The following is a 14,503-nucleotide window of genomic DNA, read 5'->3' on the forward strand; positions in this document are numbered from 1 at the left end:
TTATTTTAGTACTTTCATTGTTGAGTGACTTAAGGTGATGCTTCTAAGAGTTATTTTATCAGCCTGTTATGTTCAACTGTAACATCCAAGCCAAACTTTCCTAAGGAATAACAGATTTTGAAGTAGGTTTTCTGTTTCTGGAAATTTAACAGATAACAGACAGCACTTATTAGGACTACCTCATGGTAGTGGGACTGGATATACTTGAGGTTAGGAAAGATATAGGGCCACAGGGAGAAGTTACAGAGAGGTAAGAGTTTAGATCAAAACTAGAATGTTCTGACGTCTTTTCTAAAGATATAAAAGGGGCTTATGGAAGGTGCAAATTCCTGGATTTCAGGCATAGGCTCTCTGACCATCGGGTCCAATCCTTGAATGGCTGGTAGGAGTAGTTGGCCCTCTGCAACCTAGTATTCTTATGAAGAGTAAAGGTAGGTCAAGATTATAAATTTTAGGGGGAGAAAGTCTTCTGTATGTGGTATAGCTGTTTTACAGTTACTGCATTATTGGTGTGAGTTGCATGTTCTGATGTTAATTTTTGAATAATTTATATGATTTATTATTTAATTTATATGATTTATCATTGGAAACTTATTTTATGTATTGATTTGAAATACTGGGTATTTAAAATGTTTTCAGTTTTTGGTTTTAAAACTTAATTTTGGACTTCTTCTGGTCAAGATGGCAATGTAGGTAGAAATGGTTTGCCTCCTTGCACAACCACGTCGAAATTACAACTAAACTGTAAAACAACCATCATTCAGAACCATCAGAAACTGAGCTGAATGGAAGTCTGACAGCTGTGGAGTCTAAGAAGAAACTACGTATATACCGGTGGGACGGGCAGATATGCAGAATGGCCTGGTTTCACACCCATTTGTGTCAGATAAAAATTGGGAGGGCTATCCCAGGAGTGAAGAGTCCTGGTCCTACATTAGGTCCCCCAGCTAAGGTAAGGGGTCCAGTGCCAGGAAGAGAAATTCTCCATAGCTTCTGGCTATAATAACCAGTGGGGATTGAGACTGTGGAAGACAGAAACTGCTGGACTCCCTGGCAGTTCATCTTAAAAAGCCCACACGCATACTCAGATTCACTCCCTCTGAGCTCCAGTGCAGGGGCAGCAGATTGTAAGGCATTAGAAACATATGGGGAGGAAGTGAACTGTCCAGAATCAAGGTGAAAAGTGGGGTGCAGCTTTCTTCCAGACAGAAGTACTGGCAGAGGCCACTGTTTCTTTTCTGAGTCCTTCCCCAACAGAGCCACAGAGCCAGCAGGGGGTGCTATTTATGAGTCTCCATCAACCTGGCTCACACTGTTTGCCCCATCCTGGTGATTCTCTGAGGCCCCACCCCACCTAACTTTTAGGTCCACCCAAACTGTTCTGAGTGGCTCTTCCATTCAAATGGCTTATATGGGCACATGCTTCAGATTTTCCTAAATTCTCTCTAAACAAGCAGATCTGGCTTCAGTTAACCCCAACCTCTCGCTCAGTTGCCCCCAGGCCTGGCACTAGGAGCAGTCAGTATTGGTTCACTGCTTGGCCTTGCCTGGGTACCTCCAAGCCCAGCAGAAGTAGCAGCTATTCACAGGTTGCCTTGTAGCTTATGCTGTGTGGTCCAAGAGAGAACACAGGTGGTGGCTGGTCTTGGATGTGCCAATAGCAGTCAAGGTTCAACTATAGCAGGAGGGTGTATATAGCTTACACAGTGGCTTCACCTCAAGTACCCATATTGGGTAATAGGAGAGGTTGTGCCACTGGACCCTACAAGGCACCTACTATATTAGGCCACTCTACCACGCATGGGAGATGTAGCAGCTCTATCTAAAACATAGAAACAAACAGAGAGAGGCTGTCAAAACGAGGAGATGAAGAAATAGGCCCTAAATGAAAGAACAGAACTCCAGAAAAAGTAATAAATGGAGACAAGCAAACTACTAGAGGCAGAGTTCAAAACACTGGTTATAAGGGTGCTCAAGGAACTTAGTGAGACCCTTAACAGCATAGAAAAAATCCAGTCAGAAACGAAGGATACACTAATTACAGATTAATTTACAGGGAATCATCAATAGAATGGATAGAGTCAAGAATCAAAACAGTGATTTGGAATATAGGGAAGCAAAAAACAACCATTCAGAATAGGAAAAAGAAAAGAGAATAAAAGAAATAATGAGGATTGGATAGTGTACAGAGTCTCCGGGACAACATTTGCAGCATAGGGGTGCTGGAGGGAGAAGAGAGCAAGAAATTGGAAACCTATTAAAAAAATAATGACACGCCCTGGCTGGTGTAGCTCGGTGGATTGACCGCGGGCCTGCGAACCACACGATCGCGGTTCCATTCCCAGTCAGTGCACATGCCTGGGTTGCAGGCCAGTTCCCAACAGGGGACTCATGAGAGGCAACCATACATTGATATTTCTCTCCCTCTCCTTCCCTTCCCCTCTAAAGATAAATAAATAAAATTAAAAAAAAATAATGACAAAACTTTCATAACTTGGTGGAAGAAATAGACATACAAGTCCACGAAGTGCCAGGAGTCCCAAACAAGGTGAACTCAGGCCCACAGCAAGACGCATTGTAATTAAAATGCAAAAGGTTAAAGACAGAATCTGAAAAGCAGCAAGAAAAAAAGCACATAGTTAACATACGTTGGTGCTCCTTTAAGTCTGTCAGCAGACTTCGCAAAAGAAACTTTGCAGGCTAGAAGAGACTGGCAAGAAGTATTCAAGGTGGTAAAAGTGAGGACCTACAACTTAGATTACTCTATCCAGCAAATCTGTCATGTAGAATTGAAGGGCAGATAAAGAGCTTTCCAGATAAGACAAAACTAAAGGAGTTCAGCACACACCAGCATTGTATTAAATGTTAAAAGGGTTTTTAAGAAGTTCAAAACTATGAACAATAAAATGGCAATAAATACATATCTATCTACAATTGAATCTAAAAAAATAAGCAGAACAGAAACCGAACGAGAGATACAGGGAACGTTTTGGTGATTGCCAGATGAGAGGGGAGTTGCAGGGATGGGTAAACAGGAGGAGGTATTACGGGGTACGAATTACTTAGTTACAGAATAGTTATGGGGATATAAAGTACAGCATAAGACATATAGTAGCCAAAGAACATATATGCATAACCCATGGACATGGAGAATAGTGTGGGGATTGCCTGACAGAATGGGGGGCCTTGATGGAGGGGTTAAAAGGGACAAAATTGGGACAGTTGTAATAGCATAATCAATAAAATATAATTAATAATTTAAAAACCAAAAAATTTTAATTTGTCTAATTATAAGTTGGTTTCCTTACAAAATAAGTTTTTAACTAGATTATCTCACGTGGAGGTGTTTTTCTTAATTAAATTTATTGGGGTGACACCTACTGTGGAGGTGTTTTTAAATGACTAATGTCTTTTCCTGAGAAAAGGAACGGTTTGGGCTTGATGGATGGGTAAATAAAAGTGTGAAAGATATTGGTGTAACTTTCAGCAGCTACCTGTTCAATTTCTTGGAGAATCTGTTCAAACTGATTTATCTATTGAATTTAAAGGATAAATAAACTCAATTAAAAAATAAAGTGTGTTGCGATGTAATACCAAATGGAGAACTTAAATTTCTCTAGTCATTCTGGTTTTAGTTGGATTCATTTCAGATTTTGATAATAGTAGTAGTACTTTAGAATGGCTGTTGCTGAAATGTCTTAAGGAGTGTGGTAATAAGCTGTGAGTCACAGAAATAACTGTGTTGCAGTTTAAAAGGCGAAATTGCACCACGGCTTCGAGATTTCAGTGTAACTCTAAAGTTAATTTTAGGAAAGCTGTTGTAAATAAGTTACCATGTCAGGCACCTCAGTGTTTGATGTATTAGGTCATCTTGTCTTTTGACTACTTTCAATCTTTTCCCTCACATTTTAAAAGATAATTTTATAATTATATTGTGGATTCAGGGCCATTATACTTTTGGTGTAGTGACTGAGTAGAGAGAATGGGAATTTAGATGAATTTTTATATTTTGATGGTTATTTAAATAAATTGATTAATGCTCTAATTTTTCTCATCGGTGTCCTTTTCTTACTGACTTATAGAATCAAATTTTTAAAAATTGTTATCGCAGATGTAATATGCTTGTAAACTTTTAAGCATATATAACTGTACAAAATAAGAAGAGTCTACTTAGTGTTTTCTTCAAGTACTTTATTTTTTTTTATGTTTAAAACTTTAGTCTCTGTGGATTTTTTTTTTTGATTTGAATGATTCAGCCTTTCCTCTGCTAATTTAAACTAATTTATAATTAACTAAATTTTAAAATTCTATTTGGATCCACTTTAGATTTTGAGTACCATTATTGTCTGTTTTTTATCTTTATTACATTTTAGTACTTCCCAACAATTGTTCGACTGTCTCCTATCTCACAATTCTGTGAATGTGTATGGAGAGAATAAGGGCTTTAGAATATTAGGAGAAGGAAGACTAGCTGTAGGGATGGTACTTGAGCTGGAAGATCAGGACCGCATTGAGGCTTAGGTTAGGGTTTTTTTTCCCCTTCTGGTTTATAGATACTATGTACTTGCTTCCTCAGCTAGATTATACATGTATCTATTTGTGGAATACTACTAAGCATCTTGCATTTTCAATGGAAAATTTTAAATTTAAATGAAGATTCAAAATGAACACAATTTGTAAAGAATAACAATATAATAATTACAAGGTGTTTTATGTGACCTCCAACACCACGTTTTTCACCCTACTCAGAACTAATACTTTGTGTCACATTCCACTAAGAAAATAGCATTAGGAAGACAATTTTTATAAACTTTACACCATATCTACCTCCTTCCTTTCTTTCGGAGGAAGAAACCTCTGCTTTTATCCTTCCATGTGTTTCTGTAGATGCTTGCCTCCATCTAAGGTTAGTCTCTACTTGTAAACAAATGCTATTCCTCTTGCCATTTGAAAACTTTGCTCCTCATGCTCCTGCTTCATCACTCTTTCCCTTTTTGCTGGACCGTGTTTGTCAGCATATTAACATGTCGTAGTTTCTCCCATCGTTAAAAGCCAAACTCTCAACTTCATATTCCCTTCTAGCTTCCATTTAATTTCTCTTGTTTCTTTACAGGAAGTCAGTCTTCCTCCAAAATACTGTGCATACCTTCTGAGTTCATTTCAATCAGGATTTGATCATCAGCAACTCAGTTACTTAGGTCATGGTCACCAGTAATGTCTACTTTGCTAAATCTAACAGTCAATGCCTAGTTTTAATTGTACTTTATTTATTAACACCATATGACATAGTTGATCAGTCTCTCCTTCTTGATACACTTTATTCATTTAGCAACCATGGCAACATGCTTCTTATTTTTTTCTCCCTCTCCTTCTCAGTCTCCTTTATAAGTTGGTCTTTATCTTCTGTTGTTGAATTGCCCAGGGCCTCGGTCTTGAGACCTGGGCTGTATTTATACCCATTCTGTTGATTGTATCCATGCTTAGCGCTTTAACTAGGATTCATGTTCTGAATACTTCTAAATTTATATCTCTAGCTTGCATGTCTCACCTGCCCAAGCACTCTTTTGTTTAGCTGTCTGTTGGACATCTTCACTTGTCTAAAACCTAATTCCTGGTCTTTAACCCCAACCATGTCCTTTCCACATTTCCTCCATCTCAGTAAAGGACAATATTATTGTTTTTGGCTTAGTCTAAAAGCTTTGGAGTTGTCTTTGTGTTTGCTTGTTTCTCTCACATCCCACAAATCATCCTGTCTCTACCTTCATAATATATCCGGAATTTGAGTACTTCTTACTACCTGCTTTGTAACCAACTTGCTTTAATCATCTCTTGCCTAGATTATTTTAGTTATCTTTTAACATTTTTCTCTGCTTTCACCTTCTCATCTTCAGAAGAAAAGATGTGCATTTGCTTTTGCTACATGCACTATGGGTACCACCAGCTTGGGACCAGAGTTTTTGGCTTAGTATTTCTAAGATCATGCACATAGTTTGGACCTTAAAGCCATATAAGAAGAAATCCCTGGAGCCAAGGCAGAGTGTTTGTTAAAAGTCAACACCCTTTTAAATTTATTTAGTGCTTCATGAATCTTAAAATTTATTTTTGCTCAGGATATATCCACTTTGACCAGCCTGTGTAATCTGTGGAAGGTGATTTTTTTAAAGTATATTTTATTGATTATGCTATTATAGTTATCCCATTATTTTCTCCCCTTTATTCCCCTCCACCCTGCCACCTTCCCGCCCCTTAGTTCATGCCCATGGGTTGTACATGTAAGTTCTTTGGCTTCTCCATTTCCGGTACTGTTATTAACCTCCTCCTGTCTATTTTGTGCCTACCATTTATACTTTTTATTCCCTGTGCCTTCTTCCTCAGTTCTCCCCCTCCCTACTGATAACCCTCTATGTGATGTCTATTTCTATTATTCTTTTCCTGTTCTAGTTGTTTGCTTAGTTTTTTTTTTCAGGTTCAGTTGTAATTTTGCTGTCATTTTACTGTTCATGGTTTTCATCTTCTGTTTCTTAGATAAGTCCCTTTAACATTTCATACAATAAGGGTGTGGTGATGACAAACCCCTTTAACTTGACCTTTTCTGGAAAGCACTTTTATCTGCCCTTCCATTCTAAGTGATAGCTTTGCTGGGTAGAGTAATCTTAGATGCAGGTCCTTGCCTTTCATCACTTTGAATACTTCTTTCCAGTCCCTTCTTGCCTGTAAGGTTTCTTTTGAGAAATCAGCTGATAGTCTTATGGGAACTCCTTTGTAGGTAACTGTCTCCTTTTCTCTTACTGCTTTTAAGATGCTCTCCTTATCTTTAATCTTGGGTAATTTAATTATGATGTGCATTGGTTTGTTTCTTCTTGGATCCAACAGCTTTTGGTCCCTCTGAATCTCCTGGACTTTCACCAGATTGGGGAAGTTTTCCTTTGTTATTTTTTCAAATATGGTTTTTAGTTTCTTGCTTTTCCTCTTCTCCTTCTGGGACCCCTACCATTTGGATGTTGTAACATTTAAAATGGTCCCAGAGGTTCCTTAGCCTCTCTGCATTTTTTTGAATTCTCGTTTCTTCATTAGGTTTCAGTTGGATGTTTATTCCTTCCTTTTGTTCCAAATTGTTGACTGGAGTCCTGGTTTCCATCCCTTCACTGTTGGTTCCCTGTGTATTTCCCTTTATTCCACTTTGTATAGCCTTCCTTCCTTTGTTTGGTGACCATACTTAAACATTTCTGTGAGTATCCTGATTACCAGTGTTTTGAACTCTGCATTCGATAAGTTGTCTTTTCTCCTCCTTGCTTAGTTCTTTTTCTTGAGTTTTGGTCTATTCATCATTTGGGCCATATTTCTTTGTCTTTGAGTGTCTGTAATGTTGTGAGGGGTGGAGCCTTAGGTATTTGCCAGGGCAGGGCAAACCATGTCACTGTGTTGTGGCACTGTTTGTGGGGCAGGGGTCAGAGAGGAAACAGTGCCACTTTTTTGGCTCTTGCCCCACTCTCTGTCACTTCCCTCACTTCCCACAAGCAGATTGTGCCCTTTCAGGTGCTGACTCCCAGGTGGCGGGCTTATGTACTTTCTAGGATCCCGTGGGCCTCTCAAGGATCTCCTGGGAGACTGGGAGTTTCTCCTGCTGCCTTACCCCTACAGAAATTTACACCCAGAGGTTTTTCAGGCTTTCTTTTCCTGCCCTGGAACCCTGGTTTGTGTGGTTTGTCTTGCTCTCCCATTGTTCCTCCTGGCTTATCTGTATTTGAATGTCGGTCCGCCAGCCACTGCCTGTCCCACCCAGGTCTGCCAGCTGTCATGTGTCCTATCCACCCTGGCTTCCCGTCTGTGCCCCTTCTACCAGTTCTGGATAAATGTTTCTTCTTTAACTTCTTGGTTGTTGGACTTTCATCCAGTTTAATTTTCTGGCTGTTCTGGTTGTTTTTTTGTTTTTAAGTTGGTTGTTACCCTCCTTTTGGTTGTGCAGGAAAGTGAAGTAAGTGTGTCTACCTACGCTTCCATCTTGGCCAGAACTCTAGTGTTAAAACAGACAGACAAGTAAGAAAATGAAATAAAACATGGTTTCTGCTCCCTAAAAGCACTCGTAAGTAGAATATGTCTAGTCAGTTAAAAACTTAGTGCATGAATTATCAGAAAAGAGCAGTTCTGTATGGAAAAGTTTGTTTTAGTATTTTTTTAGTGATTGCTATTCTCCTTCAACTTGTTAAAAACTTATCTTAAGAAGCCCAGGATAAGCAATTAAAAAACTGCTTATGCAAGTGCAAGATGTTAACACATCCTTTTCAATCACAAAGGTTAGTAATGTGCCCAATAAACATCTGTTTTCTCAGGTTACATTTCTTGCTATTTTCAGACTTGGACCATTCCTACTGTAACTTGAATAAAGTTTGTCTGCATTTTTAAATGGCATATAAGTTGAAAGACAAACTTAATAAGGTTAAATTTATTATGTTATCAATATATAGCAGTTAACACAGACAATGGTGACTAGCTTTATTTCGTCTTGGAAGATTCATGAGTCCTATTAAAATAGTTCTGGTGAAGTTTTATTTTGGATAAACTCAAATTTATCCAACTTTAAAGGAGATAAGTAATTCTAAAGTACTTAGAATAATGATTATTCTGTTTAGGTGGTGGAATTTGGTTTCTTTAATCATTATCTGTTTTTAAGTCTTCAGATCAAAAATTAAAACTTTTTAAAAAAAGATTTTGTTTAGAAAGGGGGAAGGGAAGGAGAAAGGCAAAAGAGAGAACATCAGTTTATTGCCTCTTGAATGTGCCCTGACTGGAGACTGAACCTGCAACCCAGACATGTGCCTTGACCAGGAATGGAATCAGCGACTTTTTGCTTTAGCCACACCAGTCAGGGCTTAAAAACTTGTAAAACTCTCAGACATATTTGTACATTAAAATTGCAAAAGTTAACGTTAATTATGGGATTTAATTTCATCTGCATTACTATGTACTTTGCCTTTTTCCACAATGAATTTGAGGTGAGTTACGAGAATATAAGCCATTTTATGTGGCTTATACATGTTTATAGGAATATTGATATCTAAACTCTAAACATCAGAATCATTCTTACTTTGAGGTTTAATTTTAGCTGAAACTGCCCTTCCTGTGAGGGATATAATTCAAGGCAGCTATTGGGTTAATTTAAAAGTAGGATCCATATTCTGTTGATGAGGCAAATCCTCTTTTAATGGTTGGGAAGAATGGAGAGAGACAGTTTTGTTTTTGCAATACAAGTTGTTTTCAGTAAGGAGTACTTTGAAAAAATCAAAAAAAGCAAAGCATCTAATTTATTATTTATTTTAATTCCAAATGATAACACTGTAACATATTTTTTATCCTTACCTAAAGGCGTGCTTATTGATTTTGGCCAAAGGGGAAGGGAGAAAGAGAGGAAGAGAAACATCCATGTGAGACACATCCGTCGATTCCCTCTCACACATACCCCCAGCCTGGACTGAACCCCCAAGCCTAGGCATGTGCCTTCACTGGGAATCAAACCTGTGACCTTTTGGTTAATGGGATGATATTACAACCAACAGAGCAACACCGTCCAGGGCCATTCTAGCATTTAGATTTTGGCTTAATATGTTTTCATATTCTTGATGTATATCCCACCACATCATCAGGCTGTTAGTCACTGGAATAAAGGTGCTGGCAGTTTGCAAATGGACTCAACTCTAAATGAACCACCTCTGGATTTTTTTTTTTTTTTGCCATTAAGAGTGTGATACTTTTAGTGACTATCCAGTGTGTTGGTAATAGTTAACGCTTCTTTATTTCCACATATAGTAGTAGTTATCAACATTTCATGATAAAAGAAGCTAAATACTAATTGCCAAAAGTAGATATTTTAGGGGGAAGTGTCAAAGTTATTTTTCTCACATGATTGAAAAATAGAAGGATATGTGATACCCTTTCTAGGTACTACACATTTTTTCTTCATAGTATATTTGATAGAGTATGTGATTTAAACTATTAACCTGCTTAAATTTGTAGATTAGGTTAGATCTAAAATACTGCTTGAAATAGCAGACGTTTTGTGTATTCAATTTTTACAAGACTAACTCAGGTTTTTTTTCCTTTCCCCTTTTAGGTTTTATAGGATCGCATCAACAGAAGCATGATGGAGTTTTATGAGTCAACATATTTTATTGTTCTTATTCCTTCAGTAGTTATTACAGTAATTTTCCTCTTCTTCTGGCTTTTCATGAAAGAAACATTATATGATGAAGTTCTTGCAAAACAGAAGAGAGAACAAAAACTTATTCCTACCAAAACAGATAAAAAGAAAGCAGAAAAGAAAAAGAATAAAAAGAAAGAAATCCAGAATGGGAACCTCCATGAATCCGATTCTGAAAGTGTACCCCGGGACTTTAAGTTATCTGATGCCTTGGCTATAGAAGATGAGCAACTTGTACCTGTTGCATTGAATGTGGCTGAAACTTCAAGTAGTGTTAGAGAAAGGAAAAAAAAGGAAAAGAAACATAAGCCTGTACTTGAGGAGCAGGTCACCAAAGAAAGTGATGTATCAAAGATTCCAGGCAAAAAAGTAGAACCTGTCCCAGTTACCGTACAGCCCACCCCCCCCTCTGAAGCAGTTGCTTCAAAGAAGAAACCAGGGCAGAAGAAGTCTAAAAATGGAAGCGGTATTATAATCTATTTAACTTTATTGGATGGTTTTATTTGTTTTAATAATTTTATATTTTGAAATTCTGATACTTTATTAGGTATGTGCACAGAATGTTTAATATTGAGCCTGAAGCCAAGGTCATTATCTTTTTTACTGTGTGTTTGCTTTCATTAACATTTAGTGCTGATAGAAATAATTAGTATTGATTATAAAACTGCATTTATAATTAAAATTCATATTACAAATATTGGAAAGACCTTTAGAAGAAATAAATAAAATTAACTCTTTTACTAACACCACTAAGGACTTGTAAGTGCCAACAGTTAGAAATGTTTACTGTTACTTCAGCCAGTATGCTCTAATCACTGTGATAGGAATTAAAGATGAAGAGATAAGTCAGATACCTCTTTTCATCCTTGACTGATTTTGCAAACAGTTAGTATACATCTGTTTTATGGTAGGCATTATGTTACGTTCTAGGACTACAGAGATGAATAGTGTATGTTCAAGGTATTCGCATGCTAACTAAACACAGACATAAATATTATAAAATAAAAAGTTTTGTATAATGATCTAGGTGTATCTAAACCAGTGTAAGTTCTGTATTGGCCACTTAGATCACATAATGACTGAAATCAGTCTAAAAGATTGAGTAAATACTAGCTAGTTTATTTGGGTGGCCGGGAAGGGGTGGGAATAGGGTATTCCAAGAAGAGGGGCGATGAACATGTAAACCAATAATAAAATGTGACATAGAAGAGATGTATAAAGTATAGAAGAAGCAGAGAAGCCCAAACAGCTGCTACTTATGGGGACCAGGGCCAAAAAGCTTTATGAAGGAGAGTGCCTAAGCTGGGTCTTCCGGAGTGAATCATCACCAAGCAAATAATGGGGTCTCATTCCACACTGGCAGAATATTGTGTGTAAAGGCACAAACTTGAAAGAGTACAGTGTATTGTTAAACCATGAAATAGGAAGTAGGGAGTGTTAAAAAACAAAGCTGAGAAGATAGGCAGTGGTTAGATCATGCTGGTTTTTGTAGACAGTGCCAAAGAGCTGGGATATTATATTTTAGTCATTGTTGAAGATTTTCAAGCAGATTAGTTTACACGGTCAGATTTATGTTTTAGAAAGGTACTTTGGCAAAATTTGGGAGTACAGATTATATGGGACAGTATTTGATACTAGTTACAAGGTTATTTTCTAAAGTAAAATTGAATTTTAAGCTATGGTAGTCACAATAAATAGTAGGTTAGGAGTGGCTGAGATATGGGATATAAAGGAAGGAGCAAGTTAAAGAATAGGTGTAGCAGAGTAAGAAAGCTAGAATGACAAGTTAGTAGTAGAAGAATTATATATCAGAGTCTAAAATTTGAGTGGTAAAGTGTTCTGGGAATTTTCATTAACAATTGTGTCTTTTTTGGTGTGGTCATTGTTTTGATTTATTTTTAATATGATGCTTTTTTATTTATTTTTAATAAAGATGATCAGGATAAAAAGGTGGAAACTGTCATGGCTCCTTCAAAAAAACAAGAATCATTACCCCTCCCCCAAGAGAGTAAACAAGAAAGTTTAGTCAAAGAAGAAAAAGGAAAGAAGAAAGTTTCATCAAAGAAACAGAAGACAGAAAATGGTGAAATGTGTTGATATGTTATTTTATAAACACTAATTCTAGAGAAGTACATGCTGATATGGACCCTAGAGCCCTCCTGTGCTCTTTAATCCCCAGCTTAATATGTACTATAATAGCTTTAATGCTGATGGAAGTCCTGGGTTCTCTTTAGCTTTGTGGCTTTGTAGTGCTTTGACAGGTGGGCAGGGTATGAGTTTGTAATCAAGATGGAAATTTAAGTACGATAAAACACTTACAAATATTCTCTCATTCTTAACAAAGCTTTAAAAATAATGTAAATAGCATACAAACTTTATAGAAGAAAAATATTCCTGAAATACTTATACTTAAAAAATATGTATTTTATTTATTTCTAGAGAGAGGAGAAGGGATGGAGAAAGAGAGGGACAGAAACATTAATGTGTGGTTGTCTCTCGCATGCCCCCAGCTGGGGACCTGGCCTGCAACCCAGGCATGTGCCCTGACTGGGAATTGAACTGGCAACCCTTTAGTTTACAGGCCTGTACTCAGTCCACTGGGCCACACCAGCCAGGGCCCTTATACTTTTTAATATCATTTAAGTATTATGTTTGAGGACATTAGCTTTATCTTTCATTGCTTTACATTCCCAGTTACTTCCTGAATATAATTTGCATGTATACACGGGAAATAGCTGATTAAAAATGAGGGTGTAATTTTTATGTGTTCAGGATTATACAGGAAAAATTTAGCTGTGAAATTTGTCATTTAAACAGTGATTATCAAATAATACTGGGCTGTGGTATCAACTAGTGCTACAAAATAGTAAAATTGGAGAGGGGAAAAAATGAAATTCTGTTACTTGCATTAAAATTATAGCAAATAAGTACATACAGAAAAATATTACCCCCAAATATTTGATAACATTAAATATTTATTTTGTTTCAAATAAAAGAATTATGCATGCCCAGAAGTCTTTTCAAAAAGGAATACAGAGAGATTGCCATATAAATATGGAAGTTTGTATTTCTAACCAACAGACATCAGACTTTTGTTCACACTCATAAAATGATTCCCATTAAAATTAGGTACAAAATAAAGAGGCTTCCTTCCTCCACTTTTAATGTTCTGGAAGTTTTAACTAGTATAGTAAGATGTGCCACAGAAATTAGAGGCTTAACTATTAGAAGTGAGACTGTACCTGTAAGTGATACAGCAATTGAAAGGAACTCAATTAAAAATTATCACTTGCAGTAAGAATTCAGTAAAGAACTGACATAAGAAAAATTATGTTTTTCTTGAGTACTAATTAAATGCAAATGGGTTGTTAGTTAAAATAGGAGAAAAAGCAAAACTAACTACAATGTAATGGATTTATAAGAAATTTTCGGGTACTATCTGAAAGGAGATAGGCTACAAATTTTAAGTGATTTAAATATTTACTATACTATGAAATAATACTGAACTAGGACTGTGTTTTGATTTGTTAAATGATAAAAAGGATTTTTTTTTTTTGATAAAAAGGATTTTAAAGCCAAGTTTAGGTAGTACTAGAGGTTTGAAAATAACTGAATTTATTAGTAAACTTTAATATGCTTGCATGTTATTTAATTACTGTTATAAAAGCACTGAGTAATTATAATTCTTTTGAATTTAAATTGCAGTCTTGGTAGATGAACCTCTTATTCATGCAACTACTTATATTCCTTTGATGGATAATGTAGACTCAAGTCCTGGGGTGAATAAGAGAGAGGCTATTGATCTGATTAAACCTGACCAAGTAGAAGGAATCCAGAAAGTGGTGGCTAAAAAGCTGAAGATGGAAACTGACAAAGGTAATATATAGGCTGTGATAATCTGTTATATTAAAAAAACACATTTTTGAGTTCTGTTGGAGTTGAGCATGTTTTCTCATAGAAACAGTGAATTGCAAAAGACTAATATATTGAGTTGGACAAAAAAGTTTAGCTTCTCTGTAAGATGATTCTAGTAGTGCTTAGTTCTCTTTAACTTCATTTGAAACAATTTTGTTAGATTGTATTGTGACAGCTGTCATATCAGCATGCATGAAAACTTATAAAAATTGGTGGATTTTTGTGTAGCCATTTTAATATTGAAGATGGAAGAAAATATGTAACATTTTCTACATACTATGCTTTATTATTTAAAGAAGGGTAAAAACGCAACTGAAATGCAAAAAAGATTTGTGCTATATTTGGAGAAGGTGCCGTGACTGATAGAACGTGTCAGAAGTGGTTTGTGAAGTT

At 36.5% G+C, this 14,503-nt stretch overlaps 1 protein-coding gene across 8 annotated transcripts in view; it reads left to right on the forward strand.

Moving 5' to 3' along the window:
- KTN1 (kinectin 1) overlaps positions 1 to 14,503 on the forward strand; it is a 111,284-nt gene that overhangs the window by 23,282 nt on the left and 73,499 nt on the right. For all 8 annotated transcript variants that reach the window (XM_037054360.1, XM_037054366.1, XM_037054358.1 and 5 more), the window contains exons 2-4: positions 10,109 to 10,661; positions 12,129 to 12,278; positions 13,901 to 14,071. In XM_037054360.1, coding sequence (XP_036910255.1) covers positions 10,136 to 10,661; positions 12,129 to 12,278; positions 13,901 to 14,071 — 847 coding nt within the window. In that variant the 5' untranslated portion in view covers positions 10,109 to 10,135. The remainder of the gene's footprint in view (positions 1 to 10,108; positions 10,662 to 12,128; positions 12,279 to 13,900; positions 14,072 to 14,503) is intronic.

The sequence above is a fragment of the Sturnira hondurensis genome, unplaced genomic scaffold (genome assembly GCF_014824575.4).
Source record: "Sturnira hondurensis isolate 20B ecotype Veracruz unplaced genomic scaffold, ASM1482457v3 Scaffold0008196, whole genome shotgun sequence".
NCBI lineage: Eukaryota > Metazoa > Chordata > Mammalia > Chiroptera > Phyllostomidae > Sturnira > Sturnira hondurensis.